Raw genomic sequence first — 19,303 nt, forward strand, 5'->3', positions numbered from 1 at the left:
TGGGGCTAGACATTTTGTCAATTTCCCAGCGGCCCCTGGTCATGTGACTTGTGCCTGCACTTTAGGAGAGAAATGCTTTCTGGCAGGCTGCTGTTTTTCATTCTCAATGCAACTGAAGGAGTCTCGGTGGGACATGGGTTTTTAGAGTATTGTTCTTAGATCTACCAGGCAGCTGTTATCTTGTGTTAGGGAGCTGTTATCTGGTTACCTTCTCATTGTTCTTTTGTTTGGCTGCTGGGGGGGGGGGGAGGGAGGGGGTGATATCACTCCAACTTGCAGTACAGCAGTAAAGAGTGATTGAAGTTTATCAGAGCACAAGTCACATGACTTGGGGCAGCTGGGAAATTGACAATAAGCCTAGCCCCATGTCAGATTTCAAAACTGAATATAAAAAAATCTGTTTGTTCTTTAGAGAAATGGATTCCAGTGCAGAATTCTGCTGGAGCAGCACTATTAACTGATTTATTTTGAAAAAATGTTTTTCCCATGCCAGTATCCCTTTAACATGACCTGAGTTAGTTCATGATTCTATCGTACATACACTACTGTAGGCAACAGGTTAATTGATCAGTGGCTCAGTTACACTGAACAATCCACATAAATAGCACATATAAAGTATCCAAGAATTGCCCCTGGCTAATGGTACAGTGCCCTAGAATGAAGGCAGCCATTCAATATACATTCAAACACAGCGCACTATTTTAAAGCTCTATATGTTCTCTGTGTATGTTTCTCAGATTTGGAAAAATGCTTGCCTTTCCATGCCTGGAAAATATGTCATGCAAGGTTTGCTGGAGCTCTTTCCTGGACATTCGATAGTCCAGATTTCCAATCTGAATGTCAGCACCATTTGCAAAAGGGTCAACGGAATTATCGGCAGCACCAGTCTGATTAGCAGCTATGGGTGAAGAGCAGTTTGAGAGGCTTGGAGACAAACTCCTATAGGATTAAACGAAAAAAATGAAGTCACAATTTTGAGCTACCAGTATGGTTCACATAAAACCCAAAAATCCTACTCTCACAGCAGTTACCTTGATGACCAGCCACTCTGTGATGAACAAAAAGGACTAGGTTGCCTGGAGTCTGTTATTTTGCTGAAGGCAGACGGGTTACTAATTTGAAAAGCAACATCTTCCTTTTCCTTTTTCTGCTCTTTTGGGGAATCTGCATTGCCTTTGCGTGTAAGGTCATCCCTCCTGAAGCACAGATTTATTTAGGGAAAAATAAAAATGGAATTACAGGTATACTATTATAACAAACCTACCCTATCTTAATACAATATTATTTTGTAAAAGCTTTAATAATTTACATCAGTCACAGTCAAAGCTAGAACTAAAGTCTGTGAAAAGCGTTTTGGTGTATGTAAATAACACTAAAGAGCCAAATTAAAGATGTCATTTTGCTCAAATCAGCTATTTATTCTTTCAGAAAAACCATACTAACAGAATACAGGTAGTCATTGACAAAAGAAAACAGAAAATAAGTTACCAATGTCATACAATAGGCCAAAATGGCATGCTCTGAATAAATTGCCAAAACACATACAACATAAGCAAACCCTACTCGAACATATGCCCTTTCCTGCTGTATCAAAATTGTACACTGTGGGAAGAAATAGAACAACAGTTTAAGACTTACTTCTGAAAGCTTTTAAAAGCGGTGTTGTCTGTTCCACCATTTTTAGCTGTCTGGGGCATCTGGTTTGGACAGAGAGGGTTGCTTTGGGATAAAGTCTCCTGCTTGTCTCCACTTCTTTTTTTGTCTTTCTCCTGCTGCCCATTTTTATTTGACTTAGACTGCATCTGGCACAATTCCTTAAACAGAGAATTTTCAATAAGGCAGGCTGTTTACAGGGGTCGTTCACCTTTGGTTTAACTTTTAGCATGATGTAGAGACTGATATACGGAGACAATTTGCAATTGGCTTTAATTTTTTTTGAGTTACGTAGCTTTTTATTCAGCAGCTCTGCAGTTTCAGCAATCTGGTCCAAACAGTAGAAATCATGCATTGATTTGAATAAGAGACTGGAATATAAATAGAGGCCTGAATACAAAGATGAATAATAAGGGAGTCATAAGTAGCAATAACAATAAATACAGTATGTAGCGATACAGGGCATCTGCTTTTTAGATGGGATCAGTGACCAGCCATCTGAAAGCTGGAAAGAGTCAGAAGATGAAGCCAAGTAATTAAAAAAAAAATAAAAACAAGGGGTGTTGAAGACCAATTGAAAAGCTGTTAAGAATAAGCCATGCTATAACATACTAAAAGTCACCCCTTTAAAAAGAAAGGCAAATGCCCAACACCCCTGTGATAGCACCATCCCCATGTTTTAATGCAAAGAAAAATATGGCAATTGAAATATGATGCGTGAACAATTACACAAAAAAGACAAAAACAAACAATAAAGCCAAATTAAAACTAGACAAAAAGGAAAGCTACAGAGGCAAGAAGTCCTAAATCACTACCTATTCACCAATGACCATCACCTAAATTTACCCATACAAGTTACCAGATAAAAAAAAAAATTTATGTTTGGTTCTCAGACTAAAAAGAAATTGTAAGAAAAGTACTTATTCCGTGGCAGTTATCCAGCAGTCCTAGTGTATTACCTTCAAACTCTTAACATTTGAGTTTTTGCCGACAGATCCCCATGTAGACTTGGAAGCAACTTGGGTCTTAAATGGAGAGTCATTTTGATCTTTGATGGCGAGACACAATTTGGTGTTCTTGTTAACTTTTTTAGGAGACCTGGCTTTCTCAGTACTGACAGAGCTGTTCTTTGCTTCAGTAACCTCCTTGTTTCTAGGAGTGAAAGACACTGTAATCCGGTTGCCAAACACATCCTCATTCTCCATGCGTTTCTGGGCTCGTTCAGCACTCTCTTGGTTTGCAAAGCGGAGGATTGCACTGGTGCCAGATATGCTCATAACTTTTCCTCCACAGTTATCTGACAAACGTCGGAGACGGTTGCTGATACTCTTCGCATCTCTATTTGTTGGCAAGTTGTACGCATATAGAAGTGTTTGGCACTGCTGTAGGGGGGGGGGAAACAATTATCTAACTTTTAAAAAAATCATAAGTGATTAACCATGAAGAGCAAGTGCTACTGTTAAAACATATTGGGGGGGGGGGGAATTCACAAAAGAGAAGAGAGCCCATTTTTTGAGTAAAAGTGGTGGTAAACTGGTGTAAAATACTCTCCATATTCACAAACAGAAAAAATTCCAATTTGATGGCTGACTGGTTTAGTAAGAGCAAAAGACAAATTAAAAAAAAATGTCTATAAAATGTCATGCAAAAGACAAAATATAAAAACTGTCTGTCTGTTTAGGGTCCCCTGAACTGCCTTCCCCTACTAGAATGAAAATCGTGGCACTTCATTTTCGGAAGTCGCCCAAAGTTGCCTCTAGGAGGATAATGGTTTGTGAATTTGGTGGCAAATCCAACATTTTTATCTCCACTTTTATTTTGTCTCACTATCACCACTTTTGTGAATTCCCCCCTTTGACTTACCTAAACTTATCTGCTGCAAAGCAAACACTTACAGCCACACAAACATAGTTTCTATACACCAGATCAAGATATCACACTCCATTAGCCATGCTTCTAAACTACAGAGGCTTTAATGTGCTCAAGAAAATAAGCAACACTTTTCCAACGCTCAGCCTTTGAAATAAATGAATAAATGGGAATTAATGGACAGAAAATAGGATTTTTTGATACTCACTGTTAAATCCTTTTCTCTGTAGTCGATAGGGGGACACAGGGAACAGCTGGGGTTAAGCTCCACCCTCCGGAGGCAGGACACTTATATGAATAATTCAAAGGGGGCGTGCCCTAGGGACTGGCTTAACCCGGATGCTACGCCAACCTATTCAGTTTGTACCAAAGAGACTGCTAAGCAAAAAGAATAAAACTTAACTAGCAGAACTGGTAACTCAGGGAGTATTCCCTCATGGACCAACATGGTCAACATCTCGCCGCGGGGCAGGAAGCCCTGTGTCCCCCTATCGACTACAGAGAAAAGGATTTAACAGTGAGTATCAAAAAATCCTATTTTCTCTGTCGTCTCAGGGGGACACAGGGAACAGCTGGGGACTTATCAAAGCAGCCCCAAGAACAGCAGGGTGGGAGCGAAGAGATTGTGGCACATTACTGTACCACTGAATGTAACACCTTTCGGCCAAAGGCAGCCTCCGAGGAGGAAAAGGTGTCCAATTTGTAGAATTTAGAAAATGTGTGAACAGACGACCAGGTGGCCGCTCTGCAGATCTGATCCAGGGATGCCGAATTGCGCCAAGCCCAGGAAGCTCCCATTGATCGTGTGGAATGTGCTCTGACATGCTCCGGTGGAGATTGTCCCTTAGAAATGTATGCTTGTCGGATGGTCTCTTTCAGCCATCTAGCAATGGACGTCTTGGATGCCACCATGCCTCTTCAAGGCCCATTCGGAACTACAAACAGTCTTTGAGAACGTTGAAAAGACAGACTTTTCCAAGTACCAGCGAAGAGCTCTGACGACATCTAAACTGTGAAGTCGCTTTTCTTTAGCGTTCTTAGGCTCTGGGCACAGGGACGGTACCACAATCTCCTGGTTTATGTGGAATGAGGACACTACCTTGGGTAGAAAGGATGCTACTGTGCGTAAAACTGCTTTATCCTTGTGGAATACTAGATAAGCTGGATCACATGAGAGGGCACTCAGTTCCGAAACTCTTCTAGTTGAAGTAATTGCTACTAGAAACACTGTTTTCCAGGTGAGCCACTTCTCGGTAACCGTGCCTAACGGTTCGAAAGGAGAATCCAGTAATGCTTCCAAGACTATATTGAGATCCCAACCAGGAATCGGATGACGAAATGGAGGAACTATATGGGCTACTCCTTGCAGAAAGGTGTGCACAGGGTCTTCCAGTGCTAGGCGTGAGTGAAATAGAGCCGACAATGCAGAAACTTGTACCTTCAAAGAACTCAATTTGAGACCCAGCTGGAAGCCTCGCTGTAGAAAGGAAAGAATTCTTGGGATGTTAAACTCGAAAAATGGAACATGTGCTTCCTTGCACTAGTTCCAATAACTACGCCATACTCTGTGATAGGCTTTGGACGATATAGATTTGCGTGACTTCAACATTGTGTCAACAACATCTTCGGCTATGCCTTGTCTTCGCCATATGTCGGCTTCAATAGCCATGCCGTCAAAGCAAATAGGCCCGGATTGTGATGGGCTATGGGCCCCTGACACAGGAGATCCATTCTGGATGGAAGGCGAACAGGATGTGCTGCCGACATTTCTTGGAGATCGGAGAACCAGGTCCTCCTGGGCCAGAAGGGAGCTATCACAATTACTGTGGAATGCGATAGTCTGATCTTCTTGAGTACCCGAGGTAACATGGGTAGTGGTGTAAAAATGTAGGCTAGGTCGAATTTCCAAGTCTGGGTCATGGCATCCACCCCTACTGCTAAGGGGTCTCGGGAGCGGGAGAAGAGTCTCTTCACCTTGCGATTGGTTCTGGAAGCCATTAGATCGATTTGAGGTAGTCCCCATTGACTGACAAGATCTGAGAAAACTTCCGGATGAAGTTCCCATTCTCCTGGGTCTAGATTGTTTCGACTGAGAAAATCTGCTTTTGTGTTGCTCACTCCTGGGATATGGATAGCCAACAGCCTTACTAGATGGAATTCCGCCCATCTCAGAATCTCCTGAGTTTCTGTTAGTGCTGCTTTGCTGCGGGTTCCACCCTGTCGATGTAAGCAACTGTGGTCGGAATTGTCGCTCTGAACTCACTGATTTCGTCTGCAAATGGCTTGACCAGTGATGGAGAGCCAGTCGCACGGCCCGAAGTTCTAATATGTTTATGTGAAGTTTGGATTCTGGAGCAGACCATGTACCCTGCACGGATAGGTTGTCCCATGTTGCCCCCCAGCCCTGGAGACTGGCATCTGTCGTGATTACCTTCCAATCCGGAATCGCCCAGGATTGGCCCCTTGATAGATTCTCCTGTCGCAACCACCAATGTAGAGATTCTCTCGTTGCTTGAAGAAGTTTGATCTTCTGTGAAAGAGGACCTCTCTTCCATCCCGACAGGATGTTGGCTTGAAGAGGGCGTAGATGAATTTGTGCGAACGGAACTGCTTCTATGACCGAAACCATTGATCCAAGGACCCTCATGGCCATGTGTATGGTCGGATGCTGTATGTGAGATAGTTTGGAGACTTGGTCTCTGATCCTCATTTGTTTTTCTAGTGGTAAGGTCACCCGTTGAGAGAGGGTGTTGAATTCTAGACCCAGGAATGTCATCTGGTGGCTGGGAAATAGACTGGACTTTTCCCAATTGATTGTCCAGCCAAAGTCCTGGAGTAATAGGATCGCTTTCTGCAGATCCGCTCTGCCCTTCTCTATTGTCCTGGACTTCAGAAGAAGGTCGTCCAAGTAGGGTGTCACCGATACACCCTGGAGTCGCAAGGAGGCAGCCGTTACCGACATGAGTTTGGTGAATACCCGAGGGGCCGATGACAGGCCGAAGGGAAGGGCTACAAACTGGAAGTGGAAATTCTTGAAGGCAAATCTCAGGAAACGATGATGAGGCTGCCATATCGGTACATGAAGGTACGCATCCTTGATGTCTAGGGACATCAATAATTGCTCTGGTTCCATTCCCCGAATCACAGAGCGCAAGGTCTCCATTTTGAAACGTACCAAGCGTATGTGCTTGTTGAGGTATTTCAGATCGAGAACAGGTCTGAAGGATCCGTCCCTCTTGGGCACTAGGAATAGATTGGAGTAAAACCCTGAGAATTTCTCCAGCGTGGGCACGGGTACAATCACTCCATTCTGTTCCATGTTGGATATGCATTCCAAAAAGGCTTGAGCCTTGGCTGGTCTGACCGGAATTCTGGACATAAGGAATTTTCTGGGGGGGGAAGAAAAGTCCAAATGGTAGCCCTCTGAAATTATTTCGTTGACCCAAATGTCTGACGAATGTCGGTTCCACACCTCCCAGAATTGAAGCAACCTGCCCCCTATCGGATGCTGTGACTCCGGAGGGGATGCCCCGTCAACCTGATGTGGACTTGTCAATTGTGGGCTTGCTGTGAAACTTGTTGGTCTTCCATGTAGGGCGTCCCTTGTCACTGTTCTTTGTTCTAAAATGGGAACGTTGTGGAGGACTACTGCGTCTGTTGTAACATCCGCTTTGGCCACGAAAAAATTTTCCGCGTCTGTAAGAAGAATTTGTCTTGCTTTTGCTTTGGGGAAGAAATGTACTTTTCCCCCGTGGCCTGTGATATGATTTTTTCTAGTTCTTCGCCAAAAAGTCGCTGCCCCTTGAAAGGAAGTGAAGTTAGCGATTTCTTTGAACTGATGTCAGCTGTCCAACTCTTGAGCCAGAGAGTTCTACGGGCGGCTACCGACAGGGCTGAAGTGCGGGCAGTAATCTGGGCCGCATCCAAGGTAGCATCACATAAATAAGCGGATGACTCAGCTATCGACTGTGCCGTGGTCAGAAGTTCTGATCTAGAAACTCCGTGTTGAATGTCTCTGATTAGGGAATCGGCCCATGTTTGTATGGCCCTAGCCACCCAGGTAGAGGCTAATACCGGCCGAAGGGTAGAACCTGCGGATGAATAAAGTGCTCTCAAAAATCCCTCTAGACGTCTGTCAGATGGATCTTTAAAAGCTGCCGAGTCTGTGACTGGTAGTGCTGTGGCCTCAGATAATCTGGAGACTGGAGCATCAACTGTTGGTGGCATGGACCACTTGTCCACCAATTCCTTGGAAAAGGGATAGGACTTGGAAAATTTACGGGTCGTCTGGAATTTTCGTTCTGGGGAGTTCCACTCGTCTTGTATGATGGCGATGAGCCGATCGTGAGAGGGAAAAACTGTTGTGGACTTGTGCTGTCTCTTGAACAAACTAGCGGTCTGAGCTTGCTGTTCTGTTGAGGGAGAAGGACTTTTAGCACTCCTTTAATGATACTATCAATGTCGTGCTGTGGTTCGCGGCTCTTCTGGTCTTCGCATTCTACCTCTTCCTCCTCAGAAGACACATCAGATGGAGGTAGTTCACCCTCTGACTGGGATGAGTCCGCTTCAGCTGATGATCCCTCTGAGGGGGTATGATTACCAGCTTCTACCCTTGAACTGTCGACTCGTTTGCGTTTCCCACTGGATTTCTGACCCAGCTTGGCTAAGGCTTTACCCAAATTTTTTGCAATGGAGGGTAAACTCTGTAGGGATGCCAGTGATTGAGACAACTGGATAGCCCAGAGGGGGGCTGGAGGGTCTGTAGAAATTCCAGCTAGCCCATCTGGAGAGGGGTCATCTAAATTGGAAATCCCGGCCTGAGAATCCGAAGGATTGGATGAAACCCCTGTGAGTGAAGCAAGTCCCTGCCCCCCTGAACAAGGTCTGCAGAGAGGCTCACCTTGACCCCCTGGGATCTTTGCATTGCACTTGGTGCACATAAGTGACCTGTGCTGCTGCCACTGCTGCTCTCCCCCCGGTCTGGAGAATAAACCCCCTGACTTACCTTCTGCCATGGCAGTGTCTGAGGTACTCACTGAGCAGGTTGGGCAGATGTGAGGGAGAGTGTGACCCTGGCAATGTATGCACTCGGCCAAAAAATGCTGCTGCTATTGTGTGGGTAAGCTCCTAACCAGTAATAGGTGTAAGGAGCAGGGCTGGGTATCCGTTACTGGTTGAATTTGCCAGTTTTCAGGAGCCAGCTGTTCCTGAGGCATCGCGCTTGCAATCCAGTGCGAATGAATCAAAATGGCGCCTGGAACGCATCAGACGCTAGACGGAGCGATGCGTTCCACCTAGGCGCGCGAAAAACCAAGATGGCGCCTGGAACGCACACTCCGCCTCTGCCTGCACATAAAAACTATGCGCACACCCCAGACGGCTGCCAGTAACGCAGAGGAGGAAGAATACGCTCCTGCTCCCACACCTCTGTCCCAACTCCACCTGAGCCCAGAATAGAGAGTTCTGGGGAAAACGAACAGGAGCACAGAGGTACTGAGGGGGAGAAGAGAGGGGGGAATGGCAGGCAAACTAGATTTGACCCAACAAGCAGTGCTAAGGCAACGATATATAGAGAAGTTCACATCACCTCACACACACACCGGCCAAACCTTCTGCATCCTTATCAGGAGCAGGGACGAATGGATAGTCGATATAGCCAAAAGGCTAGGATAAGACCCCGGTATGGATTCCCACGAAGTAAGTCCCCTCAGGATACAGGGAGCCCTGTTCCTGGGAGACCCCTTGTTGCCAGACTGAGCTGGTTTGTCGTATGAAAAATCTTCTTTTCTTCCTGAAGAGGAGAATGTCCAACCTCCTAGCAGGACACTTAAAAACTGAATAGGTTGGCGTAGCATCCGGGTTAAGCCAGTCCCTAGGGCACGCCCCCTTTTAATTATTCATATAAGTGTCCTGCCTCCGGAGGGTGGAGCTTAACCCCAGCTGTTCCCTGTGTCGCCCTGAGACGACAGAGAAAGTGTACATAAGTGACATATCTTACCTGGGTTTTAATAGGTAACCTAGGAGGAAGATCTGAAATAAATGCTTCAAAGTGGATGAGCTCATGTGCATGATGAAGAAGTGCTTCAGATGCCTGGTTCTTGTGAACTAGTATGATATGGAATCTGTGCCTGTGTCTCAGGTCACTTATCTCCAGAGCAAAATTGACATCAGCTGGAATTACAAAAAATATATGCATAAAAGGTAATAGATAACACACACTAAAAAAAGGAAGAAAAACAAAAACTGCTTGGCCACAGTTTAAAAACAAAAACACTTTAAATATAACTTTATTTTAAGCATAATAAACTTACTACTGATAAAAAAAAAAAATGCATTGTAACTAAGCTCCATTGGGATACTACACATTTTTACTTACGTTACATAATTAATACAAGTATGGGACCTGTTAGCCAAAAGGCAAGGGATAAGGGGTGTTTGCATCACCATACTTTAAGGGGGTTATTTTCTAAAGTTCGATTTTTTTTGAGTTGTAAAGAGAAAACACCATTTTTGTATTTTTGTGTGGTGGGGGAACGAAAATTGAGATTTATTAAATCCAAAAGCGGCTAAAAGTCAGAATAAAAAAAGTACTCCATCTCAAACTGTAGAAATCAATGGCAGATGCCCCTTTTACAGTTGGAAGATAACAGGATTTTTTGATACTCACCGTTAAATCTGTTTCTCTGTAGTCATAAGGGGGACACAGGGAACCATGGGGTTAAGCTCCATCCTCCAGGAGGCAGGACACTTGAATAATTAAATAAGGGGCGTGCCCATCAGGCTTTACCCCATACACTGTACATTCCTCTTCAGTTTGTTCCAAAAGCTGCTATCGTAGTTAACTTCAAAAAAACTCTCCTAATAGGCAGAAAGTAATCAGTGAAACTGAACAAAAAACTCGACCAAACCGGTCAAAGCTCGTCAAGGGCGGGAAGCCCTGTGTCCCCCTTATGACTACAGAGAAACAGATTTAACGGTGAGTATCAAAAAATCCTGTTTTCTCTGTCGTCTTAGGGGGACACAGGGAACCATGGGGACTTAACAAAGCAGTCCCAAACAGCAGGGTGGGAACGAGCTAACAGTAAAGTACGTGGTTGCAGAGTTAGGAAATCACTGACTGCAACACCTTACGTCCGAGGGCAGCCTCGGCGGAAGAAAATGTATCGACTTTGTAAAATTTAGAGAATGTGTGAGCGGAGGACCAGGTAGCCGCCCTACAGATCTGTTCCAAGGAAGCAGAGTTTCGCCATGCCCAGGAGGCTCCCACCGCTCTGGTGGAGTGAGCCCTGAGTCCTTCAGGCGGTGATCTTCCCTTTGCGGAATATGCTTGTTTTATGGATTCTCTAATCCACCTTGATATAGTCAACTTGGAAGCTGCCTGACCCCGACGGGGGCCGGATGGGATGACGAACAGAGCTTGAGACTTTCGGAAAGGTTTTGATCGTTCCACATACCATCTTAGTGCTCTAACAACATCCAGATTATGGATTCTACGTTCCTTATCATTCTTAGGGTCTGGGCATAGAGACGGGAAGAACAATTTCTTGGTTTACATGAAACGCCGATACTACCTTGGGTAGAAATTCAGGAATCGTGCGGAGAACGGCCTTATCCTTGTGGAAAATTAAGTAAGGAGGAACACACGACAGGGCGCTAATCTCAGACACTCTTCTAGTCGATGATATTGCTACTAGAAACACCACCTTGTAGGTTATCCATGTATCAGATATTGCATGCATTGGCTCAAATGGAGGATCCAGCATTGCCTCCAGCACTACATTGAGGTCCCAGCTAGCAACCGGTGGCTTGAAAGGCGGCATGATATGAGCCACTCCTTGTAGAAACGTGCGGATCAAGTCTTCATTCGCTAACCGAGATTGAAACAGAATTGACAGGGCCGACACCTGGACTTTAAGAGAACTGAGCTTGAGACCCAGTTGTAGCCCCTGTTGTAGAAAGGATAATATCCTAGGCAATTGCAGTTCCAGAAACGGAAAATGTGATTCTTCGCACCACTTGGAGTAGGACTGCCAAACCCTGTGATATGACTTGGCCGATGAAGCTTTTCGAGCCTTCAGCATAGTGGTTATGACCTTCTCATCTAATCCTTGTCTCTGCCAAACGGACCTCTCAATAGCCATCCCGTCAAAGCGAAGAGACCCGGGTTGTGGTGAGCTATGGGACCCTGCTGAAGCAGGTCTGGCCTGCATTTTAGCCGAAGTGGTTGCGCTACGGACATCTCCTGCAGGTCGGTGAACCAAGTTCTCCGAGGCCAGTGTGGGGCCACTGTTATTTACTGTTGTTAGAGATTGCTTGATCTTCTTCAGAACCCTTGGCAGCATGGGGAGCGGCGGAAGACATATGCGAGTTTGAACTGCCAGTGCTGCGTCATGGCATCCACCCCACTGCTAATGGGTCTCTGCAGCGGGCGAAAAACCTTGTTACTTTTCGATTGTCTCTTGATGCCATTAGATCTATGCTGGGAGTCCCCCATTGATCTACAAGCTCTTGGAATGTCTCTGGATGTAGTTCCCATTCCCCGGGGTCCAGCTGATTCCGACTGAGAAAGTCCGCTTTTGTGTTGGACACTCCCGGAATATTGTATTGCAGACAACTTTACTGAATTGATTTCTGCCCATAGCAGAATCTGCCTGGCTTCCGTCAGCGCGGCCCGACTTCTTGTTCCTCCCTGACGATTTATGTACGCCACTGTTGTCGCGTTGTCGCTTTGAATGCGTATTGGGGCATGCTCTGAGGTGATCTTCCCATTGAATTAGGGCCAGCTTCACTGCTCTCAGTTCCAGAATGTTTATTGGTAGTCTGGCTTCCTCTGGAGACCATCGACCTTGTGCTGACTGCTTGTCCCATGTCGCCCCCCATCCCTTGAGGCTGGCATCCGTGGTTATCACCACCCATTCCGGAATTGCCCATGATTGACCCTGGCTAGGTTCTCGGGGCTCAACCACCATTGAAGTGCCGTCCTTGTCTGCTGCGACAGCGACAGGAGTCGAGAAAGAGATCCCCTTTCCATGTTGCTAGGATACTGGCTTGAAGAGGTCGCAGGTGTATTTGTGCAAATGGAACTGCTTCTATGGCTGAGACCATTGTTCCCAACACTTGCATTGCTTTGTGTATCGTCGTGGTTTGACTGGTGATTAAGAAGCGAACTTGGTCTCTGATTCTGGTCTGCTTGTCTGTGGGTAAGCTCACAGTTTGCTCTATCGTGTCGAACTCCAGGCCTAGAAACATCATTCTGTGACTGGGCTCCGTGTTGGACTTGGACCAGTTGACAGTCCATCCGAAGCTCTGGAGTAATCGCACCGCCTTGTTCAGGTCCTCTTTGGCCCTCATCACTGAACTGGCTTTTAGAAAGGAGATCGTCCAGATAAGGTGTCACTGAAATCCCCTGTAGCCTTAAGGTGGCCGCTGTTGCTGCCATCAACTTTGTAAAGACTCTGGGGCGGACGACAGACCGAACGGAAGTGCCACAAATTGGGAAGTGCTTGTTCTTGAAGGCAAAACGTAAATAACGATGATGGGGCGGCCATATCGGGACATGAAGGTATGCATCCTTTATATCCAGGGACATCAACAGTTGCCCCTGTTCCATCCCCCGAATGACTGATCTCAATGTTTCCATCTTGAACTTTACCGATCGGATGAATTTGTTGAGACCCTTGAGATCGAGCACTGGTCTGACCGATCCATCCCTCTTTGGCACTGTAAAAAGGTTTGAGTAGAAACCTGAGAATCTCTCCGTAGGTGGTACTGGACTGATTACTCCGGACCCGCTCTAGTCTTTCTATACATTCTAGGAAAGCTAGTGCCTTCTGCGGACTGTGAGGAACCCTGGACATGAAAAATCTTTTGGGGGGCATGGTTTTGAAATCTAGGTGATATCCTTCTGTCACAATTTCTTTTACCCATACATCCGAAGAATGATGTATCCATTCCTCCCGGAATCGAAGTAACTTGCCCCCTATTTTTTCCAACGATTCCGGAGGGAGTGCCCCGTCAGGCTGAGGCGGGCTTCTCTCCTGTGGGTTTGATGTGTGGCCTGTTGGTCTTCCATGTGGACCCGACTTTTGTCTCCCGTCTTTGACCGAAAGTGAGATCACTGTGGGGAGTTGCTTCGTCTATTAAATCTGCCACTTTGGCCACGAAAAAATTTTCCCCTTCTATTTGAGGTGGTTGCTCTACTTCTGGCCTGCGGTAGGAAGGTACTCTTACCCCCCGTCGCTTGGGAGATAATTTTCTCTAACTCCTCCCCGAACAGTCTTTGCCCCTTAAAGGGAAGTGAAGTCAGCGACTTCTTGGAGCTGACATCCGCCGACCAATTCTTGAGCCATAAAGTTCTGCGTGCTGCAACGGACAAGGCCGACGTCCGGGCCGTGACTTGTGAAGTGTCCAGAGTGGCATCACAAAGATAGCTAGATGCCTCAGCAATAGCCTGTGCCGATTCTAACAGCTCCTGTCGCGAGGTACCACTCTGAATGTCTTTAACCAGAGCTTCTGACCATGCCTGAACAGCTCTGGACACCCATGCTGACGCCAGACATGGACGCAGCGACGAACCTGCAGATGAGTAAATTGCACGTAAAAACCCCTCCAGCCGTCTGTCTGAGGAATCTTTAAAAGCTGCTGCATCTGTGACTGGCAGTGTGGTGGACTTTGAAAGTCTAGACACAGGAGCATCAACTACTGGTGGGTTAGACCAAACATTCACTAGTTCTTTAGGAAATGGATATAGTTTATTAAACTTTTTATTCGTCTGAAATTTGTGTTCAGGTGAGTCCCACTCGTTCTGAATCAAACTTTGGAGTTGGTCATTCTCCGGAAAACAAACAGAAGACTTGTGTTGTCTCTTGAATAAGTTTGACACTTCTGCAGTGTGTTTAGGCTTCTGAGAAATATTAAGCACCTCAAGAACCCCTTTGATTATGCCGTCTATGTCATGTAGACTGTCACGATCCTTTCCTTCATCCTGAATCTCTTCCTCATCAGCAGAGACAGACCCAGGAGACTCAATTTCCCCCTCTGACTGAGATGAAAGCAGCTCAGGAGATGAGTCGTCAGACGCATTAGGATTCCTAACATCCACACTAGCATCCTCCATTCGTCTACGTTTGCCACTAGTCCTGTGGTTTAGCCTCACTAGTGTTTTGCCTAGATTCTCCGCAATAGCAGGTAAACCTTGTAGCGCTGCCAATGACTGTGAGAGCTGTACTGCCCATAGGGGCGCAGGAGGCTCTGCTGCCGCTCCTAAGTCTTCCTGGGACATAACTGTTACCCCAGTTGCTTCTGCTGGAAGCCCCCCTGAAGCAGTGGTTTCCCCCTGCCCCTTGTTGCAGGACCTGCACAGCGGCTCCCCCTGTCCCCCTGGAATTTTTTGTTGGCATACAGAACAAGCTAGGTAAGTCACCTGTGCTGTTAAGGACCCCTTCCGTCCAGCCCTCGTGAACAGTCCCACTGACTTACCTTCTGCCATAAGGAAAGGTAGAGTGTATTGGGTACTGCCTGATAACACCTATGAGACTTTAAGCTGAGTCGCTTCTGTCTCTCTCTCTCTGCTGCTCTGTGCTGCTGCTGCTGCTGCTATGCTTTTCGCGACTCAAAATGGCCGCTGGAACGCATATGCGTTCCATTGCGTGCGCGCGCATGCGCACATGCGCTCCGGTTCGCGCCAAACCAAGATGGCCGCCGAACAGACTGGAGATGGAACGCAATGCGTTCCACTTCCTGCGCAACACGGAGATGGCTGCCAGCAGCGTCGCAGCCTGCAGCAGCCTCTCCCCTTCCAGCAGCCTGCCTCAATGCGCCTGCTACAGCGCACATCCTAGGAGCTGCCCCATTTTGCAGGGAACAAAAAAAAAAAAAAAAAAAAAAAACGGACCAGGTAGGAGCCAATTCAAGCCCAATGATAGCCAGGCAGGGAGAGCTATAGGAGGGAGGACTAGGGTCAAGAGAGGGGGGGGGGGAGAGGGGTAGTTCCTAAGAACTCTTAGGCAGACAGACCTGCTACAGTGCAGACATTGTGCCACTTACCCCCCCACACCGGCCAGACCCTCTGCTCTGAGACATTCAGGCAGGCAACGTCTAGGTGGTCTTAGCTAATGCTATTGTTGACCCCGGTGTGTAGCTCCTCGTAGGGGGCTGCCTCTATGAAAACAGGTAACCCTGCTTTTCAGGCCTCACCCCGGGTATCAGCTCAAGACTGAACGTAGAGACATGCGACGGTCCATCCTCCTGGGAGCAGGACACTTAAAAAACTGAAGAGGAATGTACAGTGTATGGGGTAAAGCCTGATGGGCACGCCCCTTATTTAATTATTCAAGTGTCCTGCCTCCTGGAGGATGGAGCTTAACCCCATGGTTCCCTGTGTCCCCCTAAGACGACAGAGAAATATGATCTGTGATGGTTTAGTATGAGAATACAGGCAATAATGCAAAAAAGTCTGAGTTTTTGGAAGTCATATCCAAATTTTTAGATCAGATTTTTCCACAATTTTAGCAACTCTGTTAGAGTTAACTTATTGATAAAATAAAGTAAAATGTGAACAGGAGGTTGGTTGAAGAGGTTTTATTAAAAATAATGAGAAAGTTTCGGATTTTAGCAAATAACCCCCTAAGTGTACTAAGAAAACATTTAAACATTTAATACATCCAAAAGGTTTGTTTTTCAAATAAGGAGTAATCAGTAGGGATTAAGTACAGGGCACGGTTTTATTGCTGAAGAGAAAAAAAATCACTGTTAAATAATAGAAGTATTAGTTTAAAATTGTGTGCATGGGCAATCGCATTTTCATAATTTAGAGGGTTCTGGATAACAGATCCAATAAGTGCAGTGCATAGCAGGAACTGTGGAATAAATATTAAGTGGCATGTAAGCAGGTTGACAGGAATGCAGAAGGTCCCTGCCCTGTAACTTACTAAGTATTTATACCACCTGTGCAGATACCTTACAGTACAACTGTAAACTTACTTGAAACCAGAACAACTGTGGCAGGAGCAGTGTGTGTGTCTGCAAACCTTCTCAGACTCTGTCGGAGTTTGTCATCTGCAGCATTTTTTGCTGTAGCGTTAATGTGAGCAACGGTTACCTACGAAGAAAACACAAGGACACAAATATAGACAAAGTTCACATAGGTAGAATCAGTTTGGAACATTCATGCACTGTATTACCTGACAATTATTAAGTTCCTCAATAACTTCTTTGTTTTCTTTACTGATGTCACAAACACATATGAATTCTGCCTCTCTGTGTCCTTTGAACAGCCTCTCTCGGATTCGCTTGACTACCGTCACTGCAGAGCGCCCACTGGGAACAGAGCAATTTTCAATGTCCCAAAACACACCTATAGGTGGAAGATTTTCCTGCACCTGACCTGTAGCCATATCTGGGGATCCTAGAAGTTATTAATATCAGAAAAAAAAATATATTCAGAAAAAGCACATTTAAAATTTAACCAGCGAGTCTGCCAATTTGCAACGGTTATTCATTTTTTATTTTTTCCATCTAAGTTTCTTGATGAACAGCGGTCAGGCTTGGAATTTAATTAGCTATCAATGAGGGAGCAACTGGAAAGTTAGAATGGATAAACAACAATGCAGCAAAGAAAACACAAATCTAGTCCTAACCTCCCTGTGGTGTGTGTGTAGACAGGGACGGAATCCGTGGTCAATGCTTAGACAGGGCACATTTTCTACACCTAGGCAAACTATAGATAAGTCAAATGAAAAGGTACAGGCCCTATTCATTGAATTGATTCTGAATAAGGGGGCATTATTGCCCCTTCAAAGGGGGTTGTTAAAAATTAACGTAGTATGATGTAGAGTTTAATATTATGAGACAATTTGCAGTTGGGCTTTACTTTTTATTCAGAAGCTCTAAAGTTTGTAATTTCAGCAATCTGGTCTAAATAACCCTAGCAACCATGCATGGATTTGTATCAGGGACTGGAATATGACTAGAAGATGAAAAGATGAGCAATGAAAAGGAGCATAAACAAAACATGTGTAGCCTTACAGATTAGTTTTTTTTTTTTTTAAACTTAGTTTATTCAAGTTCAATATTTTGCACAAAATGCTAATGAACAGCTATAAAATGTAATACTGTGTCAAAACATACAATAAAATGATAACATTTTGTTGTCAACGTGTCATTCTTACTGGCTACTTTACACGAACTAAGATTATAGCTATAGCATAGTCAGTGAGATACAAACATCCTATGTGGGGTCATCTTTAGTAATCCAGGGACTCCATATATTTGTCCATCTTATCTTTCAATAAGTGATTTTTTCATTGGCCGCAATCCACCATATTTTCCCTTCCAGTGCTGATTGGTGTGGCCCAGGGCCCTTCCACATTGAGGCTAAGACGCATCTTGTAGCTGAGCAGATTTGAGTTGCTAGTTTATTGTGGTTCCTGGAAAGTTGCAAGCGTCTACCAAATAACGCCACCCATGGATCTGGAGTAACACTAGTTTGAAAAATTGTCGAGATCATGTTGAACGTGTCAGTCCATATTTGACGCACTATTGGGCATGTCCACCATTTATGCCAGTTGTCTGCATCTTGACCGCATCCTCTAAAGCATGTCTTGGATTTGGTAGAGTCCGATTTACGGAGTAAGGTAGGTGACACATACCAATCATACAAAATTTTATAAGGTTTTTCCTTAATGATAGCATTCAATTAAATCTTTGCCATGTCCATGAATATTTCTGTCCATTGCTCTTCTGATAAGCACTTGCCTATGTGCGTCTCCCATCTTTGTTGGTGCTTAGTTTTTGCTGGGGACCTATCATGCCATATCAGTCTAGAGAGTTCTGAAATCAAAGCTTTATGAAAAGATAAAATTGCTATACAACCATTCAAACCTTGTTAATTTAGCTATAGGTGTTTGAGGAAAACTAGTATTAATGTAATGGGATTCTTGCACATTTTGAAATCTATCCTGATCGGTCATGTCATATTTGTCCTTAAAAGCGTCCCATGGAATCAATTTGTCCCATTGGATGAGTTGGTGCAGAGACCACAGCCCTTTAGTAGCCCAACGTTTGTAGCGTAGGGTCACCAGACCTGGAGCATAATCTGGGTTGTTGATTGGGACAATCAAACCAGGCGAGCCTCTTAGATTACATTTTAATTGGCAAGAATCCCAAATTTGTAAAGTATGATGTATATAAGGAGGTATGTTCTCTGAATGTGGGGGTCTGTTTTTTAGCAAGCCATGATAACCCCTGCACCCCAATAGGATGTGTAAGGGAATTTTCAATTTCCACCTATGATTTTTATCTGTCGAGTTCCACTGGACCATCTGTGCTAGCTGCCAAATAGTAGCTTTTGATATCCGGCAATCCCCTTCCACCTTTACCTTTAGACCCTGCCAATATAGCCGTTAAAATTCTAGTCCTTTTGTTTTGCCATATAAATGATGTTACACATGATTGAAAGGATCTTATTTCTTTATCTGGTATTATAATGGGCAATGCTCTGAATAAATATAGTAATTTGGGTAAAATTACCATTTTAATAGCATTAACCCTTCCTAAAAGAGATATTGGATAAGACATCCAAGTATTCATTACATTTTTCAAATATGCATACATGAAGTTGAGTTGATGGAGTTTACTCGGGTTATCTGCTATTTTGACCCCCAGATACTTCATTCCTGTTTCTATCCATTTGAAATTGAAATTAAGTTTAAGTAACTTAAGAGAAACATCTGATAAATTATGTGGAGTAGCTACTGTCTTGGAGTGATTTATACGAAAGCCA

General features: G+C 44.9%; 1 protein-coding gene across 5 annotated transcripts in view; it reads right to left on the reverse strand.

The window, feature by feature from the left end:
• Nucleotides 1–19,303, reverse strand: part of marf1.S (meiosis regulator and mRNA stability factor 1 S homeolog) — a 53,781-nt gene that overhangs the window by 24,110 nt on the left and 10,368 nt on the right. For 4 of the 5 annotated variants that reach the window (XM_018239105.2, XM_018239104.2, XM_018239106.2 and 1 more), the window contains exons 5-11: nucleotides 16,704–16,927; nucleotides 16,504–16,621; nucleotides 9,521–9,693; nucleotides 2,613–3,035; nucleotides 1,639–1,814; nucleotides 1,032–1,196; nucleotides 756–939 (exon numbers count right to left, since the gene is read on the reverse strand). In XM_018239105.2, the coding sequence (XP_018094594.1) occupies nucleotides 756–939; nucleotides 1,032–1,196; nucleotides 1,639–1,814; nucleotides 2,613–3,035; nucleotides 9,521–9,693; nucleotides 16,504–16,621; nucleotides 16,704–16,927 (1,463 nt within the window). The remainder of the gene's footprint in view (nucleotides 1–755; nucleotides 940–1,031; nucleotides 1,197–1,638; nucleotides 1,815–2,612; nucleotides 3,036–9,520; nucleotides 9,694–16,503; nucleotides 16,622–16,703; nucleotides 16,928–19,303) is intronic. The other variant, XM_041579148.1, reaches the window with a different exon arrangement.

Source organism: Xenopus laevis, chromosome 9_10S, assembly GCF_017654675.1.
Source record: "Xenopus laevis strain J_2021 chromosome 9_10S, Xenopus_laevis_v10.1, whole genome shotgun sequence".
In the NCBI taxonomy this organism is placed as follows: Eukaryota; Metazoa; Chordata; class Amphibia; order Anura; family Pipidae; genus Xenopus; species Xenopus laevis.